Consider the following 19,409-nt stretch of genomic DNA (forward strand, 5'->3'; position numbering starts at 1 on the left):
ATAATTTGTTATTATAAGGACGATCATTTTTATGAAAAACCAAAATAAAAGGTATTTTTATACATATACTTTTCAATCACTATCGGCGATCTTATGGCATCAATATGTTCATTATGATTTGCAATATAAAAAATATGTGATTGAAATGTGCAAAAAATTCATATTTATCTAAGTATTAATCTTCTAACAGTGATACAAATTTTGTATTTAAACTGGACCTACCTGGCTATGAGACTACCCATTTTTCCTTCACTTTGCTGTATATTCTGGACCAATGCGAAAAAGTTGGACGTATACAAAAAGGAAATTCATTTTAAGCAATATTTTATACTGTCATATTTCAGTTTCTATCTGACCCCTTACTTAAGTACTGATTTCGAACATCTACATAGATTTTGATTTAATTTAATTTGCATTGTAAACAAAAAATGTCTAAGGTAACTAAGTAGATCTTGTACTAGGTGATAAATGTCCTGAAACCTGAAAGACACTGTGAATTAGGGCTCAAAGAACTGCTTGTAGACTTGCACGTTTGCCCTGGTTAGAGTGTATGAGATGCAAACTCAACTTTTACTACTGAGGGCCCAGTTTAAGTGTAAAGGTGAAAAACGATCGTTTAATATCAAAAAAATAACTTTTTATACTAATTTAATTATATACAGGCTGTAAAACAACTCGAAATAAATTTTTCTATTCAGGAATTTTAAAGTGGGATGAAATCCTATACAAATGTCAGGTTGTGTCAATTTTAACTAAATTATAGTACATTAGATTGAAAAAAAAGATACAGAAGTAAAATTTTGTTCTTAAAATAACGTATAGTTTCTTCATTTCCTTAAACAATCATTACTAATTTTTTTCATACTACTTTCTAATCAGAGGTTAAAACATGGTGTCATATCGATTAGCAATGCAAACACCTTGCCCATGTCAGTAATAAGTGCATTACACTTCTAACCTGGTTTTAGTAACCTGAAACTTTCAACCAGTTTATCTTTAACATCTTACCTCCTTCAACATTTATTAAAAATAAATGAATAATGAATTTTTCATATTTTTCTGTATGGTGGGAAAAAAAATTTGTTTGACCCAAACAAATTGTTCGTTCAAGAAGTAAAGACCCCAATTGTTTCGTCTACTAGAAATTTCAATGTTGTCATTTTTTGTTGCATGTAAAAATGGTGAATATATGTTTGGGGTGTCCACTAAAGCGTCAGCATTAATATCCAGTCCCGCTTGTGACATAGAGTACTTTTTCACGACATGCATTAATGGTATCACTTGGTTTAAATTTGGAAAAAATTGAGTGGTTTGATGAAATGTCATTTAAATTGTCCTTGATTTTTTCGTACAAGAAAAAACAATGTTTTTGAAGGAAGGAATATCAAGTTAATTTTAAAGCTAAGAAATATCAATTTATAGCATCTATCAGAATTGCAACAAATATATGTTGTAAATAAATTTAGTGTGAAATCCAACCTTTTTTAATTGGATTTTAATAATATCATGAGTTAAATTACGTGTTCCACTATCCAGTGAAATTTGAACGTATCATTTTTTGAATATAAATATAAAATTCTCTTTAAGAAACAAAAAAGTTTTGATAAATAATTATAAAACAAACTTGTTTTTTTCGCTACGACAAAATAGACCAGAACTTGAGGAATTTTCATGTGCACCGTCTACCCCCTATGGGTAGTGTGTGTTGATCCTAATATTAACTAGTAACCCCTTTTCCAATGTTTTATTTACTCTACAGATAAATCTATGATCCTGGTCTCATTTTTCTTAACTAATATTTGACATCAAACCCCTTTTACGTTTTTTATTAATCCTAACGCATCCTTAACTAGTAGTGCACCTACCAGACACCCATGTAGCTGACATCGAGGTGGTCTCTGAGGCCAGCAGTAAAGCGTAAGAAGTAATCTAAGCCTAAAATAACTCTGAAAAAAAATTTTTAATGGGCAAGTTAACCCTTGACCAAGATTTGAATCAACAGTTTACTAATGCGCCCAAACCTAAGAGAACTTGTATTTCCATCTTGACCAACCGAGCTAAGACTAAAATAAAATACATTATTAAATAAAATACATTATAAAAAAATCGGTTTCTGGCAATGTGTGACGCAATAGTAGTATTCCTACGAGTTCGAAAACTCTTTGCTTGCGAACCGAGAGGTTTGCGGCCCGAGCCGAAGGTGAGGTCCGTAACGAGGTTTGTAAAGAAAACTTTTCGAACGAGTATCGGAAAACTGCTTTTTTGCCCGAGTAAGTACCAGCCTCCCAAAACCACCTGAGGGTGGAAAAGTACTTTTCCGTCTGTGGGCACAAACCAAATCTGCAGGGTATGAAGACCAATTACCAAAATTAAAAAGTTAAAATAACTGCTATAATGATTGAGGAGGTTCCGGCAAAAATTAGAAAATGTTAAATAACGCTGAAGAAAAATCAAGTTTTTTTTAAGAACATTATATGTTGAACTTTTTCGATATTTTCTTCCAGACGTATTTTCCGGAAATAAAATTATTCTATTCTATGAGTTTACGTATACTCTTATAGATTTTAGTTTCTTATTTGTATTGAAAGTACAATTCCATTGAATTAAAATTTTTAAATAATATTATTAAAAAAAATCACACAAAAAACTAAATAATTTTTTTTTTCGAAAACACTCGGTGAAAACTCATAAAATAACAATTAACTGTTAAATAACAAAAATTTTTCAAGGCAGCTGATTATTTATTTGTATAAACTAGTATTAAAAGTTACATAAAATAAGTGAATTTATTCAGTGTTGGTAAATGTACGTCTATCATCAGTTGACTTTTTTGGAATAGGCATCTTGATACACAGTAAAGGTTATAAAACTCAGCAAAATTACCCTGATACAATAGGCTGAAATCTTAATTTATAATAGCATATTGTAGTACGATTATAGCAGGTGACAAATACGATTGCCCTGGCTGGTGGAGGAATGCACAACATAATCCGGGTAAGAGAAAGCTTTCTTTAAAATGCAAAAAATCAAGAATTAATACCGTAGGTAGTAGTAGTAAGTATTGTAATAAGTTGTCACATGTAGTCACATGATTTAACTTTGTAGCATTCACATGGAATCTTAGGATTGATTAAGAGAAAAAAGGAATGTACTCCAGTCAAAGTACTTCCGAATAAAAAATTTTTAAGGATTGCATCCGGGTCGGACCATCTGGTGCTCCTCGACAACACGGGAAAAGTATTTACGTCTGGCTGTGCTGAGCAGGGCCAGCTCGGCAGATTATCAGAAAGAAAAGTTGATCGACATACTGGATTGGAAAAAGACCATCTTCATTCTCAGACCAAGTTAACATTGAAATAAAAAAGAAAATATTTAAAATATTTGGGCTGGCAGCTATGCCACTTTCGCCGAAGCAGAAAATGGTGACTTATATGTTTTTTTGACTAAACAATTACAACCAGATCGGTATGTTAATTTCTATAATAAAATTCTTAGAATAAATGTTAGATATAATTTGAATCACCCATTTTTTACTTAATTTCAGGTCTCAAAAGATGTGAAAAAACTTTATACCTTAAGATTTCGCACATGTTTAGTGGACACAAATGGATTCAAAGTAGCTCGAGGCAGCATTACACTATAACGGTAGATGAGAAGGGACAAGTGTACGTGATTGGAAGCAAAGAAAATGGGATGGTTAGACCTAGGTACTATCTGCGGCGACGCAACTGAACTTAGTGCTGTGCCAATGCTGGATAATGTAAACTGCGTAGACGTAGCTGGTATCGCGTTGTCTACTGCAGTTACTGATATAGGTAACTACTCAGAAGTTTTGACTAATGATAGTGTATATAATAAAAATTAATGTCATAAAATAGACGACGATCAATGATCTTGACAATGCTATTTTAGGAAAACTTCATGTCTGAAAAATGGGTTCAGAGGGACAACTTGGGACTGGGGAAGAAGAAAATGTCTCTAAACTCATTCTAATCAACTCCAAGTATGTAAAAGATCCGGAGGTCTTTAAAGTATCAGGCAAAGGATAACATGATTTCATTTTAGCAAAGAAAATCGATGAAGTACGAGATACTAAGAATTGAGATTCCTGTTAGATTTTTTTTTTTAATTAATTTTACTGCATTGAATAAAAATGCCGGGAGCCTAATTAATTTTTGTAAAAGTGAGTGAATTGTACTACTTTTTGTTAATACATTAAAAACCTGTTATTCTCTAAGTGTTATTTAAAGTAATGTTAGTTTTCATGACTCGAGCTTAAATATTTTTGTCGTGTTTCACGTTGTCTGCTGTACAAGCTATCGTATCGTATGCGTGAACCTAGCGATGGATTTTTTGCAATATTATTATGACGAAATTATAAGTAAATAAATGTGTACGAAAATAAGTTATTCCCATTTATCTAGATTTTATGATTGCTACACTTGTTATAGTTTTGTTTGTTTTTTAAATCGTTTTGTGTTGGAATTCATTATTATAACTGTGTGAATCGTCGTTCAAAAAGGAATAGAAATTACTGAATGAAAATATGGACGTTGATTTCTGAAGTTCTGAATCTTGTTTTTAAGGATTCTGTAGGTAATAGTGTAAGATTTCTATGATATGTGATTAATTACAAAAAGGTGTTGAACTGTATTACGTCGAGTTTGACTGCGTGCAATATAATTGTTTAGAATTTTATTATTTTATTATTTTTGTGTTAATTATATTTGTTTTGAGTGTACTCTTGCACAATTATTTTGGCATATAGAATTTTTCCATGTATAGCTTGTTCAATACTTTCTGTGCACAACACATATAAAGAGATTTCGTATATTCATTAGCTTTTTAACAAAAAAATAATCGTCAATAAAATATAATTAAATCTTGATTGAAAAATTTGTTACCTTTACAAATCTAAAGTCAGTACATAAACAGTATTTAGTTATTATAGTAAAAAAAGTTTAAACAATAACAGTGATAAGCGCCGTACGTATCTAAAGAATATTTATGGTATCGCTAGAATCAATCTTTAATAAAGATTAAAACATCTGATTCCTGCAATTTTTTGCTTCAGTTACTTATTGACTCACGAGCGAATGTTCACTGTAGGTAAAAAAGAGACCGTAGTCAAATCGCATTGTATTTAAAGCAATAAAATTGTTATAGTATTATGCATTTATAGTATATACATTCTTTAAAAATATTATGTATATTGGACAATCCACTTGCAATGTCAAATTGAATTAAAAATCTTTAAATAAATTTAACTGATACATTTCAATTATTGTAAAGAAATATTCATTTATGATGGTACAATGTCTAACCAATTACATCAATATAAAATTATTAAAAAAAAAAAATATTCAACAAAAAAAATAACAACAGTGATAGCGTACTACTTACAATCAAGTAGTAAAAATAAAAACATTTTTTGTCGCATCTTGTACTGACAACAAAATAATACGTTAGTTGTGGTCTCTGTTTTACCTACAGTGAACTTAGGCTCGTGAGTCGTGAGGGGAATTTTTGTTGGGCGCCAGTTTTAGAACTTTATAATTTAATGTTTGTACTAAGAACGAATTTAAGTTACAGTGTTAAAAGGTCCGTTTTCATGCTTGCAAATAAACAGCAAAGCAGTTTCAATTAAATAATTTGCTAATTATTACATTTATTTTATATTACACAAAAATGTACAAAAATATTGTCAAGAAGCAAAATAATCTAGATTAGAGATTAAAATTGCTTGAAAAAAAAAAAAAAAAAATATTGTCAAGACCAACACTATTAAGAAATTCATCTTAGTGTTTTCTTGACTGTTTAAATCATGTCTAGACTCGACTGTTGTCTTATGAAATAGAAGCCAAGACAAGACAGTATTATATGTACTCTTGAGATATTTTATGGGGGTCACTAATTGAGTTTAATTAAACGTAACTTTTTTGAAGATTTTCCGTATGATTTTGATTTGTTTATTCTTTTTTAAAAGACAGCTTATTTTTAACTAAAAGAAATTTTTTAGAAAAAGTATTGATTTATTTAAACGGTTATTTAATATGTGAAAGAGTCTACGTTAAGTTTTGGAATTAAATGACTTTTTTTCTGGAAAATACGTTTAGAAAAAACTTTTAAAAAATTCATACGCAAAGATAATGTTCTAGAAAAAGTCGGAATTTTTTTCAGCGTTAACTAACATCTTGTATTTTTTTTCTGAACCTCCTTAAACACTTTCCAATTTTTTAATACAATTTTTTTCGTTTATATCAACTACTTTAAGATCACACGCCGTAGAAAAATTGAAAAAATCCGTATTTTTCTTCTAGGTGTCGTCAAAACAATACATTTTTGAGCAAGACACGGGCTCGTAACGCTAAGTAAGCTCCTTTGTTATGTCTTAATCTAAGGCATTATTATTTCATACACTGAATTTTGTTGTCTCGTCAGCAAAAAGCATTTCTTGATCATTTAAACATTTTCAGATCGATATCTTTTGACGCAACGTTGTACACAAAATAGACGGTTTCCGAATAACCCATACATATTTATAAAAATACTACAGCACTTACCTGTCCAAAAGTGCCCTGTCCAAGAAATTCGAGGACCTCGTATTCGGTGGTCAACGAGTGGAGCACCTCGTGCTGGACCAGCTGATAAACTCCGTTCTTCGGACGATTTGAGCCAGCTCCGTGGCAATTGTTCTTCTTATTGTTAATGTTGATGACTTCTTTTTTGCTGTTTTTCATGGCACTAGATTTTCCAGGTAAGAACTGGTTACTGTTATGATAATTGTAGCGATGAAATAGAATGGATGGCACAAAACTCTTTCTGGTGTTAACCTTTCACAATTTCAATAGCTAATGAAATAATATGACTTGTACCCACATACTGTAAGCAAATCGTACCAAAAGTGAAATTTTCAATGTCATCGTATTGTTTATTACTCCGTAATTGTAATTTAATTATCTAACGTTGCCAATTTCCATCATGGCGATGTTCAGTGATAACCAGTGATAACACAGTAGTATAGTCATTAAGACAAGCATACGTTAATAGAATATTAATGACTTCTATGGTTGCGTTAAGTCCTCGGTAATTTTTATCTTATGGTCAAGTTGTGTCTCCTTTAATTATATCTTCTAGCCGAATTCTGTCCCAGCCATTAAGTAGATAAATCGATGGCTTGAAAATCGCTACATTGTGAAAGTAAATCAATATTTGTCACTTTTTTTTCACTTTCTTTTAGCAAAATATGTTTAGTGAAATCAAAGGGTACAGTCAAGCTACACGTTTTCGTACTACCGTACAGACAATGGGTATACTACTCAAACTACCCTTATGATCGTCATTTGAAAATTTTTTTTTCCCTTTTAACTTTTTTAGTTAAAGGAAACCTTTTTGGTTTCTGTTATGGCAAAAATACAAATCATTTCGTTTGAACAATCATACATAGTAAAGTACACTTCTTTAACTTTTATACAACTCGACCTTGCTGGTTTGTATTGTCTATACTATATTAAAAAAATTTTTTTTTAACCAAGCATAAGCATCAATTCAAATTTAGGTGAGCTTCTTTGGTTGAGCTTTAAATATGAATCTAATAGAAAAAGTCATTAAGAGAAATTTTCTGTTTAAAATAACGCAATCATGATAACAATAATGTTTTTCCGTTTATAAAGTGAAAATTATTACATTGCACTAATTTGACTTAATTTTCTTGTGCTGATGATCTACGGTACACGAGAGTCTAACAACGACCCTGCGTTAATCAACAATACCGCGGTTACCAAGCTGCAGATTATTATAAATCTTCTTTTATCTGAAAGTCCACATCTTAAGATAAAATTTAAGCCCAGGTGGGTTGAAAATAGTGCAGTTACCCTAAATAATACGTAGTTCGAAATTTTTAATAAATATTATTTTTTCGTAATCCAGCATCGTTTTATTCTAAGACTAAGAGGTTTAGTTACATATATCCTAAATAGTGTTTCGTTAAAAATGAGCCAAGGATTGTGAAAAAGAAATTTTCGAGCCAAAATTAAACATTTATGATAAAAATTCTCATTAGCAGTCAATTAGAAACGAATTAAATTAAATGATAAAGTACCCTAATACGCACTATACAAAAGAAGAAAAATATAATTCGTTAATAGTCGTATAACATTATGATAATAGTTGTAATTGTATCTTGTTATGATTTTATGTTATCGTTGGGGGCTCAGAAAAAATTTTCCATCTTAATGGATTTAAAATATTATTGAAAAACTTATTAATGACACAACATACGTAATTTAAATGACTTTTAATTGGCTGATTTTTTTCACATAACGCATTACATGGGCTCTTTTTCTAATTTTGAGCCATATTCTACAAATAAACATTTTTAAGATTGAATTTTATAATATTTCTCTATATGTTTAAACATCCAATTTTTAAATAAGTTGTACCACTTTTCGTAATGACTGAACAAAATTTTTTGTATTTAGCGACAGAAACTGTATAACATATTACATAGTTTTGGTAGGGTTATTTTATTTCACCGATGGGAGGAGCTCTAGCGCTAGAACTATTATGGGATTTCGGAGCTATATAAAAAAAATATGGAATAGATCTTTATTCTATACTCTCTGACTGTATAGTTTTTTAATTATGTAATTCATAGTTGTAGGTTTCAGAGTCATGTCACGAATTTTTATTAAGTGAATTAATTTTATGTTTCTAAGATTTACTCTTGAAGTCCTTTTTATCGACTGTACTCCAGTCCTTGTTATGTATAAGTGTCCTATGTAAGATTTTTCGTTACCGAATTTCGCCGTTATGGGATGATGATGTACCACACGATGTGCGTAATTGTTTGCAGTTAAGGATCAGGAAATTATGGACTATTCAATTTTAGTGTACTTGGCTCTATCATAATTATACAATACATATGCTTATAGAAAATGAGGGGCGGTGGGGGGTTTGTGTGGAATGCCCCACTGAGTTAACTATATAATATAGGAAGATATATCTATATATATAATTTTTACGTTCTGATAAACAGCTTTCCCTTTTTCTCTCTTTTTCCTTTAGCCATAAAATAATTGGTTCGTAAGAATAAGTGAGTTTGTGAAAATTTTTACTTTCAAAAACAGTGTAAATAATAGTTTAAGTAAAAAGTTTAGGACTTACACGAAGTATACTAAAGTTTGGTATAATGTTTTATACTTTGTGGATTATATAAACCCAAGTCATAGAGATTTGTGATGTCCAAATTGTTGAGTACATACTCGGTATAGATGATTGCATTAAAAGATATCTAAATCTTACTAAGTATTCTAACTATAGGGAGGGGGGGGTGAAATAGTCTATGGGTTTCTAGATTATATAGGTTCAAAATATAGGCCCAAATATAGGTTTAAAACTTTTAAAATTGGAGCATAGCACGAAAGCTTAAGGTTAGATTTAGGAGAATTGAATCGACACAGACAAACAAAATAAAAAAACAAAAGGATGGTATTGCCAGACTGCAAACGTTTACTTATGAACATAAAGTCATAAAATCGATAGCGGGTGCGGCGGACTCATTGTAAAATAACATTAAAAAATTAAACTAACATAAAACTTCTTTCATTAAAGTTATTGCTAATTTTAATAGCCTATGACACATTAAAATTTGCAACTAACCTTCTATTAAATTTTGGGATTGGTTTGTTCCAAAAATCCTAAGATTTTTGAGAACATACAACAAATGCTTTTCTTTATAAAATCATAAAAATGTTTATTTACAAAAGCCATAAAAAAGTTATACAAATTTAATTATCTAAACATTCTTAACATAAAAAAGAGATTCACACTGGCACTTGTCAGACAAACATTAGCAAAAATTCTAAAATAAATCACAAGTGACTAGTTACTCGAAATGACAATTAACTTGGTTGTCGTGTTCAGACTAGTCAGAAAAATCACAAAATTTATCAATGCAAACGCTTGAAGCTGTTATGTTTGCGATAGCAGGTACCCATGCCATGGCACTCAAGCTTGTCACAGTACCCCGTTACTGTGCACCTCGCTGGCAGCAGCATCTGCCAACTTTCGTCGTTTCGTCGGGATATTCATCAAATTGCACTCGGACTGCATTTTTGTCAACAGACGCTTCCTTTGCGATTGTAAATTGTAGCTAGAACTATAAAAAAATACAAAAAATAACGTGAAAAAACAAACTAAATGTATCATTACAAAAAAAAAAAAAAAATCCTCACTTGTTATGATATAATGGCCGAGGCACCTGCTTTATATCCAGGGTCGTCTGCTGCTGCTGCTGGCGTTGGGTCAGCAGGATTGATGGCTGCGGGCAAAATACCTTCTGTGAGTGGTGGATCCGACGGTTCTTAGGACTGATCTCTTTGTTGTTGTCCGTGAATATCATGCACTTGGTAAATTTAGATACCACCCCATTTTTTGGGGACTTGTTCTCATCGTCGTCATCGCTGCTGAAAATAATAACGGAGGCTGCAGGTGAAGGAGTGTCGTAAATTGTGATCATTTGCTGCCAGCCATACAAGCCCTCGGCTGGATGCTCGTTCTGCTGGTGAAGATGGTGTTTACTCGAGGATAATGAAGATGAAGATGAAGACAACGAGTGATGGTTTTGGTGTGACGTCAAAGATGCCGAGGATTGTATCGGCTGTAACGACGACTGCCATAACAACGACGATGGCAATGGAGACTGAGTCGTTGACAGGGGTGAGTATTGTAGTTCACCCCAGCCACTGTTCCTTGGGGGCATGTTCTCTTTCACGCGCTTCTTCACGGGGTTGAGTTGTTGCTGTTTCTTCTTATGCTCGTGGCATCGGTGCTGCACCTCACTGACAGCAGCAACTGCCAACTTTTGTCGTTTCATTGACTCATTCATCACATTAAACTCCGCCAAAGGACTTTTTTTTTTTAATTGAAAGGAGCAGCCAGACCTACAAAAAAAATAATAAATAAAAAAAAAAAATTGTCAAGTTACATTTAAAAAAGGCATACAAAATACATCGTTATTAAAAGAAAAAAAAAAAAAAAACAGAAAATAATGCTTACTTGATATGGTGCTGGGGCTCAGGCATGTACTTCATGGGTCGAGCATGTTGGGTCGTTGACTGATCATGTTGGGTCTGAATTTTGTATACCGCTCTTGATGTCGATTCAGTACTGTAAAACAACAAAAGAATGAAATAAGCGAGATCCTTGTAACATTAACCGATTAAATGTTTAAATAGCTGTGCAGTATATTAACCCTTTTTCCTGGAACTCGTCGTCGTCGTCGCTGCTGATATTAATGACAGACGCCCCAGGTGAAGGCGTGTCGTAAATCATGATCTTTTGCTGTCTGCCATGCAGCCCTTCAACTCGATGATCATTTTGTTGTTGCAGGTGGTGTTCGCTTGATGACAACGAAGATGAGGACAAAGACAATGAGTGATGGTCATGGTGCGATGTCAAGGTAGCCAAAGATTGTGATGCCAGTATCGACCGCAACGATGGAGTCCACAACTGTTGAATAGCATTGTGCTGGCTAAGTATTTCTTCCCAGGGATGCACGATTGTGGCCATCTGCCTGCCATCATCGGGATAGGGTGTTTGCACCACGTTCTGTGGATTTTCACACCAAAACAAAAGCAAAGCTATGTATTACAATCGAATGTACAAGAATACTGAGTATAGGAGCAGTAGTAGTACTTACCGTCAAAAGCTTCTGCCGATCGGTCACCATCGCCTGCTGCGAAATGATGGAAGGCTGTATCTGTAGTTGCGTCTGTGGGGCCCAGGGAGGCTGGGCCAAAATGACGTGCTTGGTCAGGCTGGGCATGATCTGATAGCCAGGTTGTGGGCATAGAATATCCTGCACCAGTTGTTGCGGGAAGTCGTGGACCCCACTTTGGCCTCCGATCGAGCTGATAGACGAGCTATAATACTGGGTGGTTTGGCAACCATTGTTGGACCTGTACATCTCATAAAGGTCATTGTAGCCAGGCTGCGTAGTTCGGTATTGGAGTACCAGACGCTGCACTTGGTTGTTACCAGTGGTGCTGTTGGACGTTGGCTCGTGGAAGTTTGCCATGACGGATGACAGTGCTGGCTGAGGTGCGGAAGTGGCTTGGTCGTACGGCCAAATGTTTGTCAAGTCACTGGTACGGTTCTTGACGAGGTGGGTCAGGGTGACGGAGGCGGGGTTCAAGGCTTTGTCTGGTGTTGTACGGCACTCCTGGCAAATGAAATGACAATTGTAAATTCAATTTTGCTACGTCAAAAGTGCATTTTGTTCTTGCAAAGAGAAATTATTTGTTCAATTAAATTTTACTACCTGGTCTATCGTGAGCATCCTCTTGAGTAGATCAATAAACTCTTGGCGATCGGCCTTTTCGGCAAAACATTGGCCTTCTTTATGATCTGTAGTAACGTAACCAATGTCGTCGAGAGAATCAAAGATGTACGTTCTGTTTTCTTTGAAATTAACGCTAGTCTCGGCTTCGTATTCATTGGGAGTTTTGAGACGGCAAAACGAACACGTGCCTAAAACAATGCCAACATATGAAAATCCGAGGTTTAATTAGGAACTATTGTCATAAAAAGCGAGTGGAAAGACGAAAATGCGAATAATGAAAAACACTTACGATCGGCAGTGTCAGTTTTATTTAAAAAGTACATCCCATCTGCATCCCGACAGAAGAACTTGCTTGTTTTGCTAGCATTGTTGAGCATTTCTTCGGTTTGCAGGCCTTGAGTCTGGCTAATGTAGCGAATCTGGTCGTACTCTGAACTACCGGGGTAAAGAGGCCAACCCATGAATAGCTCAGCGACGACGCAGCCGAGCGACCACATGTCAATAGCCTCGGAAAATGGAAGACCAAGTACAATCTCTGGGGCACGGTAGTATCGTGTCTGGACGTAACTATTACAGACGGCCTTGGATATGTGACAGGCCGAGCCGAAGTCGATCACTTTGATACGGTAGGGCTGTCGGATGGGGTCAACCAGCATGATGTTGTCCGGCTTCAGGTCCGTGTGGATCAAACCCAGTTGCTGTAAGATTGGCAGTTATTTTGTTTATTTGTGTTAACTTGTTTTATTTTATTTTTAAATTATTGTGCAACTAGCTCTTACTGGTATACTTGACTGTCATTACGTGAACGTAAATAAAAAAATTTTTTATTTAAAAAAAATTCGAACAAATAGTTCCCGAAACAAAAAGAAAAAAGAAAAAATAAAATTTCTCTTACTTTGAGTTTGCGAAACGCCGTAAGAACCTGCTGGAGAATTGGCCTAATGCACTCGAGTGGCAAAGGTAAGAATCGATGTTGCTCCATAAAGTCATAAAGACTCTGTTCCAGAATCTCAAATACTAAGCAGGGGTGCGATTTGTGCTGAAAGAATTCGTAGGCACGTACGATGTTAAACTGATCCGCATTTTCTTTATTGAGACGTAACAGGTTGGAGATCTGTGGAATTGAAAAAAAATACAATAAGTTTACTTCAAGCCATACTTGTATGTAAGAGTTTATGGTGCATACTCACCTCGATTTGACCCTGCTGAATGTACAATGGATGGTTTTTCAGAATTTTTATGGCCACTTTCTCATTAGTGCCTCTTTTTAAGCATTTGACGACCTACGGAGTTAAAAAAAAGTTAAAGAAGTAGATAATGACAACGGGGTAATTGCATTTTTTAACTTATTTTTTTGGTGGAGGTGGTGAAGGTGATTTGTGGCTGTTTTTTCTTATGTAGAATACACAATACAAGCAACTCTATGACGCATAGGATGTACATACATATATGTATATAAGTCATTCAACGAGAATCGGCATATTTTAAGGGACGAAATGTATACAAACGCTCAAAACGGGTTTTTAATAATAAAAATTTTTTTTTGTATCGTCCGTGACCATGAAAATTAAAAATTTTTTGGAACCTGCGAGATCCGTACTTGAAAAACTTTAACGACGAGTTCTTTTATTTATTGTTTTTTAAATAGGAGCGTTACGGGCTCAAATATAATTTCGTAATTATTAAAAGAAACGAATTTCTTTCCATAAGAATTCCAATTTATTCCTACATTATTATCATCTTCTTGCCATTAACATTTATTAAAGTCAATATCCAAGTCGATAATCCAATATGTGACCATTTTTTCGCTTCTGCCTTTATTTTTAGTACATTTGTAAAATTTTTATAGTACATTACGTCACTAAGGCACAAAGTGCAAACATAAGCGCTCGAAGGACGCGATTGTTGTATGTTAATGTCCGAGTCGCGTATAATGTTTTTCTTACCAAGGGCCCAAAGTGCGACTGCCGCTTTGCGCCCTTGGAATCACTTTGGGCCCAAGGGCAGAAAAGTTTTATGCACCCTCCAGGCCCAACATACTTTTCTGACCTAGGGCCCAAAGTGATTTACTGGGCGCAAAGTGTGCTCACAGGCGCAAAATTGCACGTTGCGCCCTTTGTAAAAAACAATATACGCGACTCGGTCACTCACACCAATCTACAACAAGCGTGCATTGAGAGAAATTTTTTATAAATCTTATAGTAAATGCCCATAAAAATTACCGTTAAGAACAGTAAACGTGGGACTAGGTCGTCACTCCGGACTTTTTACCTAACCTTAACATTTTTTACCATTACGTCCAGTAAAAATTATCGGGCTCCCAACAAAAATTTCCCTCATTTAAGGTTGCGCTCTACGCTACCATCAGGTCGATAAGTTAAATACCTTAAATTAACTGGCGCTCTGTTCCGTAATCTAGCCAGTTAAAAAAGCAGACGACAGTCAACAGCGTAAAGAAATTACTACCAAGTAATGCCATACGGTCGATATTATTGAACCATATGAATATCTCTATTTTTAGAGGTCAACTTTCAAGTAAAAAATAGATTGTAAACTTGCCGCAAACAGCATAAACCACGTCAACGTTTTATTATCTATATATAAGATTAGATGCGGCTGGTTTGTAATTATCAAAGTGACTTTGCTGTAAATAGCAATAGTCATTTGGATCAGCGCCATCTAGCGGTCTTAATTTTTTGGCCAAAAGTGGCTTCTAAAATTCTCAATCAGAGCATTCTGAATTAAAGCTATTTAGTTTATTACAAACCAGCCGCAACTTATGATGAAGCTATAAAATATAAAAATAACAATATATGTGTTTTAGGCGGCAAGTTAACAATCTATTTTCTACCAAAAAACCGACCTGCTATGTGTTTGTACTTTTGAAGATAAATTTTCAAGCGTTAGATAGATTGTTAACTTGCCGCTAAAAACGTACGTATTGTTATTTTTTTATTTAATAGCTTCACTATAAGTTGCGGCTGGTTTATAATTGACTAAATGGCTCTTATCCTGAATGCTCTGATTGAGAATTTTAGGAGCCACGTTTGACCAAAAAATAAAGACCGCTAGATAGCGCTAATCCAAAATAATTATTGCTACTTACAGTAAAGTCACTTTTTTAATTATAAACCAGCCGCAAGTAATTGAATAAATAGACGATAAATAGTTGACATTTTTTGTGCTACTTGCGGCAAGTTTACAATATGTCTTTTACCTGTAAATGGACCCTAAAAAGTATAAATATTCCACTTATCTTATACGGCTCATAAAATCTACCATATTTACAAAATTAAAATACTTAGGACCTTTTATCATTAACTCGCAGAAGCACAGCCCTTTAACTTTCTAGTTTAAATAAACAGCTAACTTATATAATATGTACATACCCAGATTTGTGTTACAGAAATCTTGAACAATGATTAAATAGATACGTAAAGTAATACGTACAAAAGAGACAACTAAAGAAAAAAAGTTTAAAAAAGAAGTTCAGTTACACAGGAAGTCTTCTAAAAATGGAGCATTGGATCTCACTTAATTTAGATTGCTTTACAATTTATCTTTTACCTGAAAATCGACCTCCAAAACTATCAATATTCTACTTATGTTGTATTGCTCATAAAATCGACAATATTTATAAAATTACAATACTCTTGACCTTTTACTATTAACTAATGAAAGAACAGCCCTTCATATTTAGATTTCCAATAAACAGTTAACTTATATAATATGTACATAACAAAATTTGTGTTACAGAAATCGTGAATCACGATCAAATATACACGTAAATCAATCAGTCGAAAAGAGACAACTGAAGAAAAAAGGTCTTAAAAAGAAGCAGCCACACGAAGAGTCTCCTGGAATGGAGCATCGGATCTCACTAATTGAAAAATACATTTATTACAGAGATGTAAATTTTAAGTGTTATAAGTGAACAAAGAACCCAACCTTCTCTGATCACTTTTCGTGTGACTGTGCTTCTTTTTCAGGCCATTTTTCTTCGGTTGTCTCTTTAATGGACTGATTAATTTGTGCTTACATGAGTTAATGGTAAAAGGTTAAGAGTGTTGTAATTTTGTAAATATTGTCGATTTTATGAGCCATATAAAATATGTAGTATATTGATGTAGAAACTTGCCGCAAGTAGCACAAAAAATGTCAACTATTTATCGTCTATTTATAAAATTATTTGCGGCTGGTTTATAACTAATAAAGTAACTTTACTGTAAGTAGCAATAATTGTTTTGGATTAGCGCCATCTAGCGGTCTTTATTTTTTGGTCAAAAGTGGCTCCTAAAATTCTCAATCAGAGCATTCAGGATTAGAGCCATTTAGTCAATTAAAAACCAGCCGCAACTTATAGTAAAGCTATTAAATAAAAAAATAAAAATACGTGTGTTTTTGGCGGCAAGTTAACAATCCATCTTATGCTTGAAAATTTATCTGTAAAAGTACAAACACGTAGCAGGTCGATTTTTTGGTAGAAAATAGATTGTTAACTTGCTGCCTAAAACACATATATTGTTATTTTTTTATTTTATAGCTTCATCATAAGTTGCGGCTGGTTTGTAATAGACTAAATGGCTCTAATTCAAAATGCTCTGATTGAGAATTTTAGGAGCCACTTTTGGCCAAAAAATTAAGACCGCTAGATGGCGCTGATCCAAATAACTTGTGGGGACCCTCACTACCACATGGTCACTACTGCTCTCCGTCTTTCTCCAACCATTCGCTAGGGGTCCAACCATTGAAGTTAATTTACTCGCAAGTGCCCGGATTTTTATGTTGGTTAATTTATAAGGGCGTTTAAGATTGAGCTAGGGTACCCCCACCAATAAAGGTGTTTAAGGCAGGGAGCACGTCATCAGCCTTACTGATGAGTCCTGGCGTGCTCCCGGGACGAAACATCACACAATCTTTTCTTTCTTATCATGGCATCACTCGATCGCCATATTGGTGACCCCGAAAATTTGAACATATGCAACCTTCTAATAGCATCTCCGTATTCTCTACGCCTCGGGACAGCAACTAGCTTTCTTCCTCTCTTTCTCCGATATGACCTCTGGTCTCGGTCGTGGCTAGAGCTTCTGCTCGCCTCTTTCTAGGACTCTACAAGAGCGTGGAGGATTCAGAGATCTACCCTATTAACTTCTTTCTCCCCTATCTTGCCTTCTGTTAATACACCACATCTCGCACGTCATACACACGTTACCGCGTACTTCTCACATATCGTCACCACTCCTTCATCCGGCCATTCCGGCGTCGTAACTGGAAGGGGAGTGTGTGTGGGAACCCTCACTACCACATGGTCACTACTGCTCTCCGTCTTTCTCCAACCATCCGCTAGGGGTCCAACCATTAAAGTTAACCTACTCGCAAGTGCCCGGATTTTCATGTTGGTTAATTTATAAGGGCGTTTAAGATTGAGCTAGGGTACCCCCACCAATATAGGTGTCTAAGGCAGGGAGCATGTCATCAGCCTTACTGATGAGTCCTGGCGTGCTCCCGGGACGAAACATCACACAATCTTTTTTCTCTTATCATGGCATCACTTGATCGCCATAAACTATTGCTATTTACAGCAAAGTCATTTTGATAATAACAAACCAGCCGCATCTAATTTTATAGATAGATAATAAAAAGTTGACGTGGTTTATGCTGTTTGCGGCAAGTTTACAATTTATTTTACACTTAAAAGTCGACCTCTTAAAATAGAGATATTCATATGGTTTAATAAAATCGACCATATGGCATTACTTAGTAGTAATTTCTTTAATTACTACACATAACTTCGAGTACATCTTACACCGTGCTCTCTTTACCAGAATGATAAAATCAGAGGCTGTTAAGTTACGTATAGGTCGTGGTGGTAACGCCGCTTGGGGTGTTTTCCGCAATCGTCGTCAACAGCAAGTAATTTAAATTTGCGCTCTGTACGTGACTGTCAGATCAGTAAGTCAACAAGACAACAAATATATTTCGTAATCTGCAAGTTAAAACAGCAGACGACGTGAAAGTCGAGAAAAAAGTGAAGATTTCATCGCTGTTGACTGTCGTCTGCTATTTTAACTGGCCAGATTACGGAAAAGAGCGTCAGTTAATTCAAGGTAGTTAACTTATCGACCTGATGGTAGCGTAGAGCGCAACCTTAAATTACTTGCTGGTGACGATTGCGGAAAACACCCATTAAGTGAATGTTGAAGTAAACTGAAACGTTTTAAAATACAAATTATTTTTCATACAAAAACCCATAAGTTTAACTGCAGACGCTAATTTAATGCCAAGTGTAGTTGCAATATTTTTATAAATGTTTCAGATTACAGTTTTGATTTTACTGTATACCTCCAATGAAAATAACTCGTAGCATGGAAGCAGCTATGAAAATGAGCGTTTCTTTAAACTGTGGTATCTGAAATTTACTTATCACAAGTTAGAAAATAAAGAAAAGAAGAAAATGAATACAACAATGAGTACTTCATTGCCTACGTTTGGCAACAGTATACTGCAATTAACATTTGGGTGTACAGACTAAATACTATTCAGCGGCTTACTTGGCATCAGCCTTTTAGTAGGATTTTACTTTGGTTTTTTTAGCAAACAAGATAGTGCATCTAAATATTTGTTTGGTGGAAAACACATGTCGTACATTCCTGTCTTCACAAGTATTTAAGCAAAGTATTTTTTAGATCTTATATTATTTGATTTTATGTTCTGTATTGACTACTGGTGGATATATATTTTTTTAGCATCATTTTAGATTTTTGCCAAAAAAAGAATATGTGACTGTACCGTTACAAGATATTGTACCAAAAAAAGTCAAATTGTAAACATTAAAAAAACATCGCACTTAAAAATCATGAAACGAGCTCCCTTTAAAATACTATTGGTAAGTGTTTTTTCAGGTCCCATTTCTCTAACAATTTCTGAATTAATTACTGTTACTGTAAATCCTTCGTCTCAAATAGCTCATAAAAAAATTGCCCAGGCTGACAATACGGCCGAATTACTGTGAAGCACCGACAAACTGATAATTGTATGCAAGGCGTTGGTCAATACTCCCTCCAAT

The 19,409-nt window shown here is 34.4% G+C and overlaps 2 protein-coding genes across 2 annotated transcripts in view; both read right to left on the minus strand.

Annotated features, from left to right (window-relative positions):
* The window catches only part of LOC149373691 (homeodomain-interacting protein kinase 2-like), a 35,372-nt gene extending 28,632 nt beyond the window's left edge, over positions 1–6,740 (minus strand). Inside the window, exon 1 of the mRNA XM_089596076.1 lies at positions 6,564–6,740. Coding sequence (XP_089452202.1) covers positions 6,564–6,740 — 177 coding nt within the window. The remainder of the gene's footprint in view (positions 1–6,563) is intronic.
* Positions 6,741–11,054: 4,314 nt separating this feature from the next.
* LOC149373693 (homeodomain-interacting protein kinase 2-like) overlaps positions 11,055–19,409 on the minus strand; it is a 35,783-nt gene continuing 27,428 nt past the window's right edge. Inside the window, exons 2-8 of the mRNA XM_089596077.1 lie at positions 13,534–13,626; positions 13,239–13,457; positions 12,662–13,041; positions 12,320–12,524; positions 11,702–12,223; positions 11,255–11,610; positions 11,055–11,169 (exon numbers count right to left, since the gene is read on the minus strand). Coding sequence (XP_089452203.1) covers positions 11,055–11,169; positions 11,255–11,610; positions 11,702–12,223; positions 12,320–12,524; positions 12,662–13,041; positions 13,239–13,457; positions 13,534–13,626 — 1,890 coding nt within the window. The remainder of the gene's footprint in view (positions 11,170–11,254; positions 11,611–11,701; positions 12,224–12,319; positions 12,525–12,661; positions 13,042–13,238; positions 13,458–13,533; positions 13,627–19,409) is intronic.

The sequence above is a fragment of the Copidosoma floridanum genome, unplaced genomic scaffold (assembly GCF_036245765.1).
Source record: "Copidosoma floridanum isolate Cflo_tuat_1 unplaced genomic scaffold, Cflo_Japanese_pri ptg000029l, whole genome shotgun sequence".
Lineage (NCBI taxonomy): Eukaryota > Metazoa > Arthropoda > Insecta > Hymenoptera > Encyrtidae > Copidosoma > Copidosoma floridanum.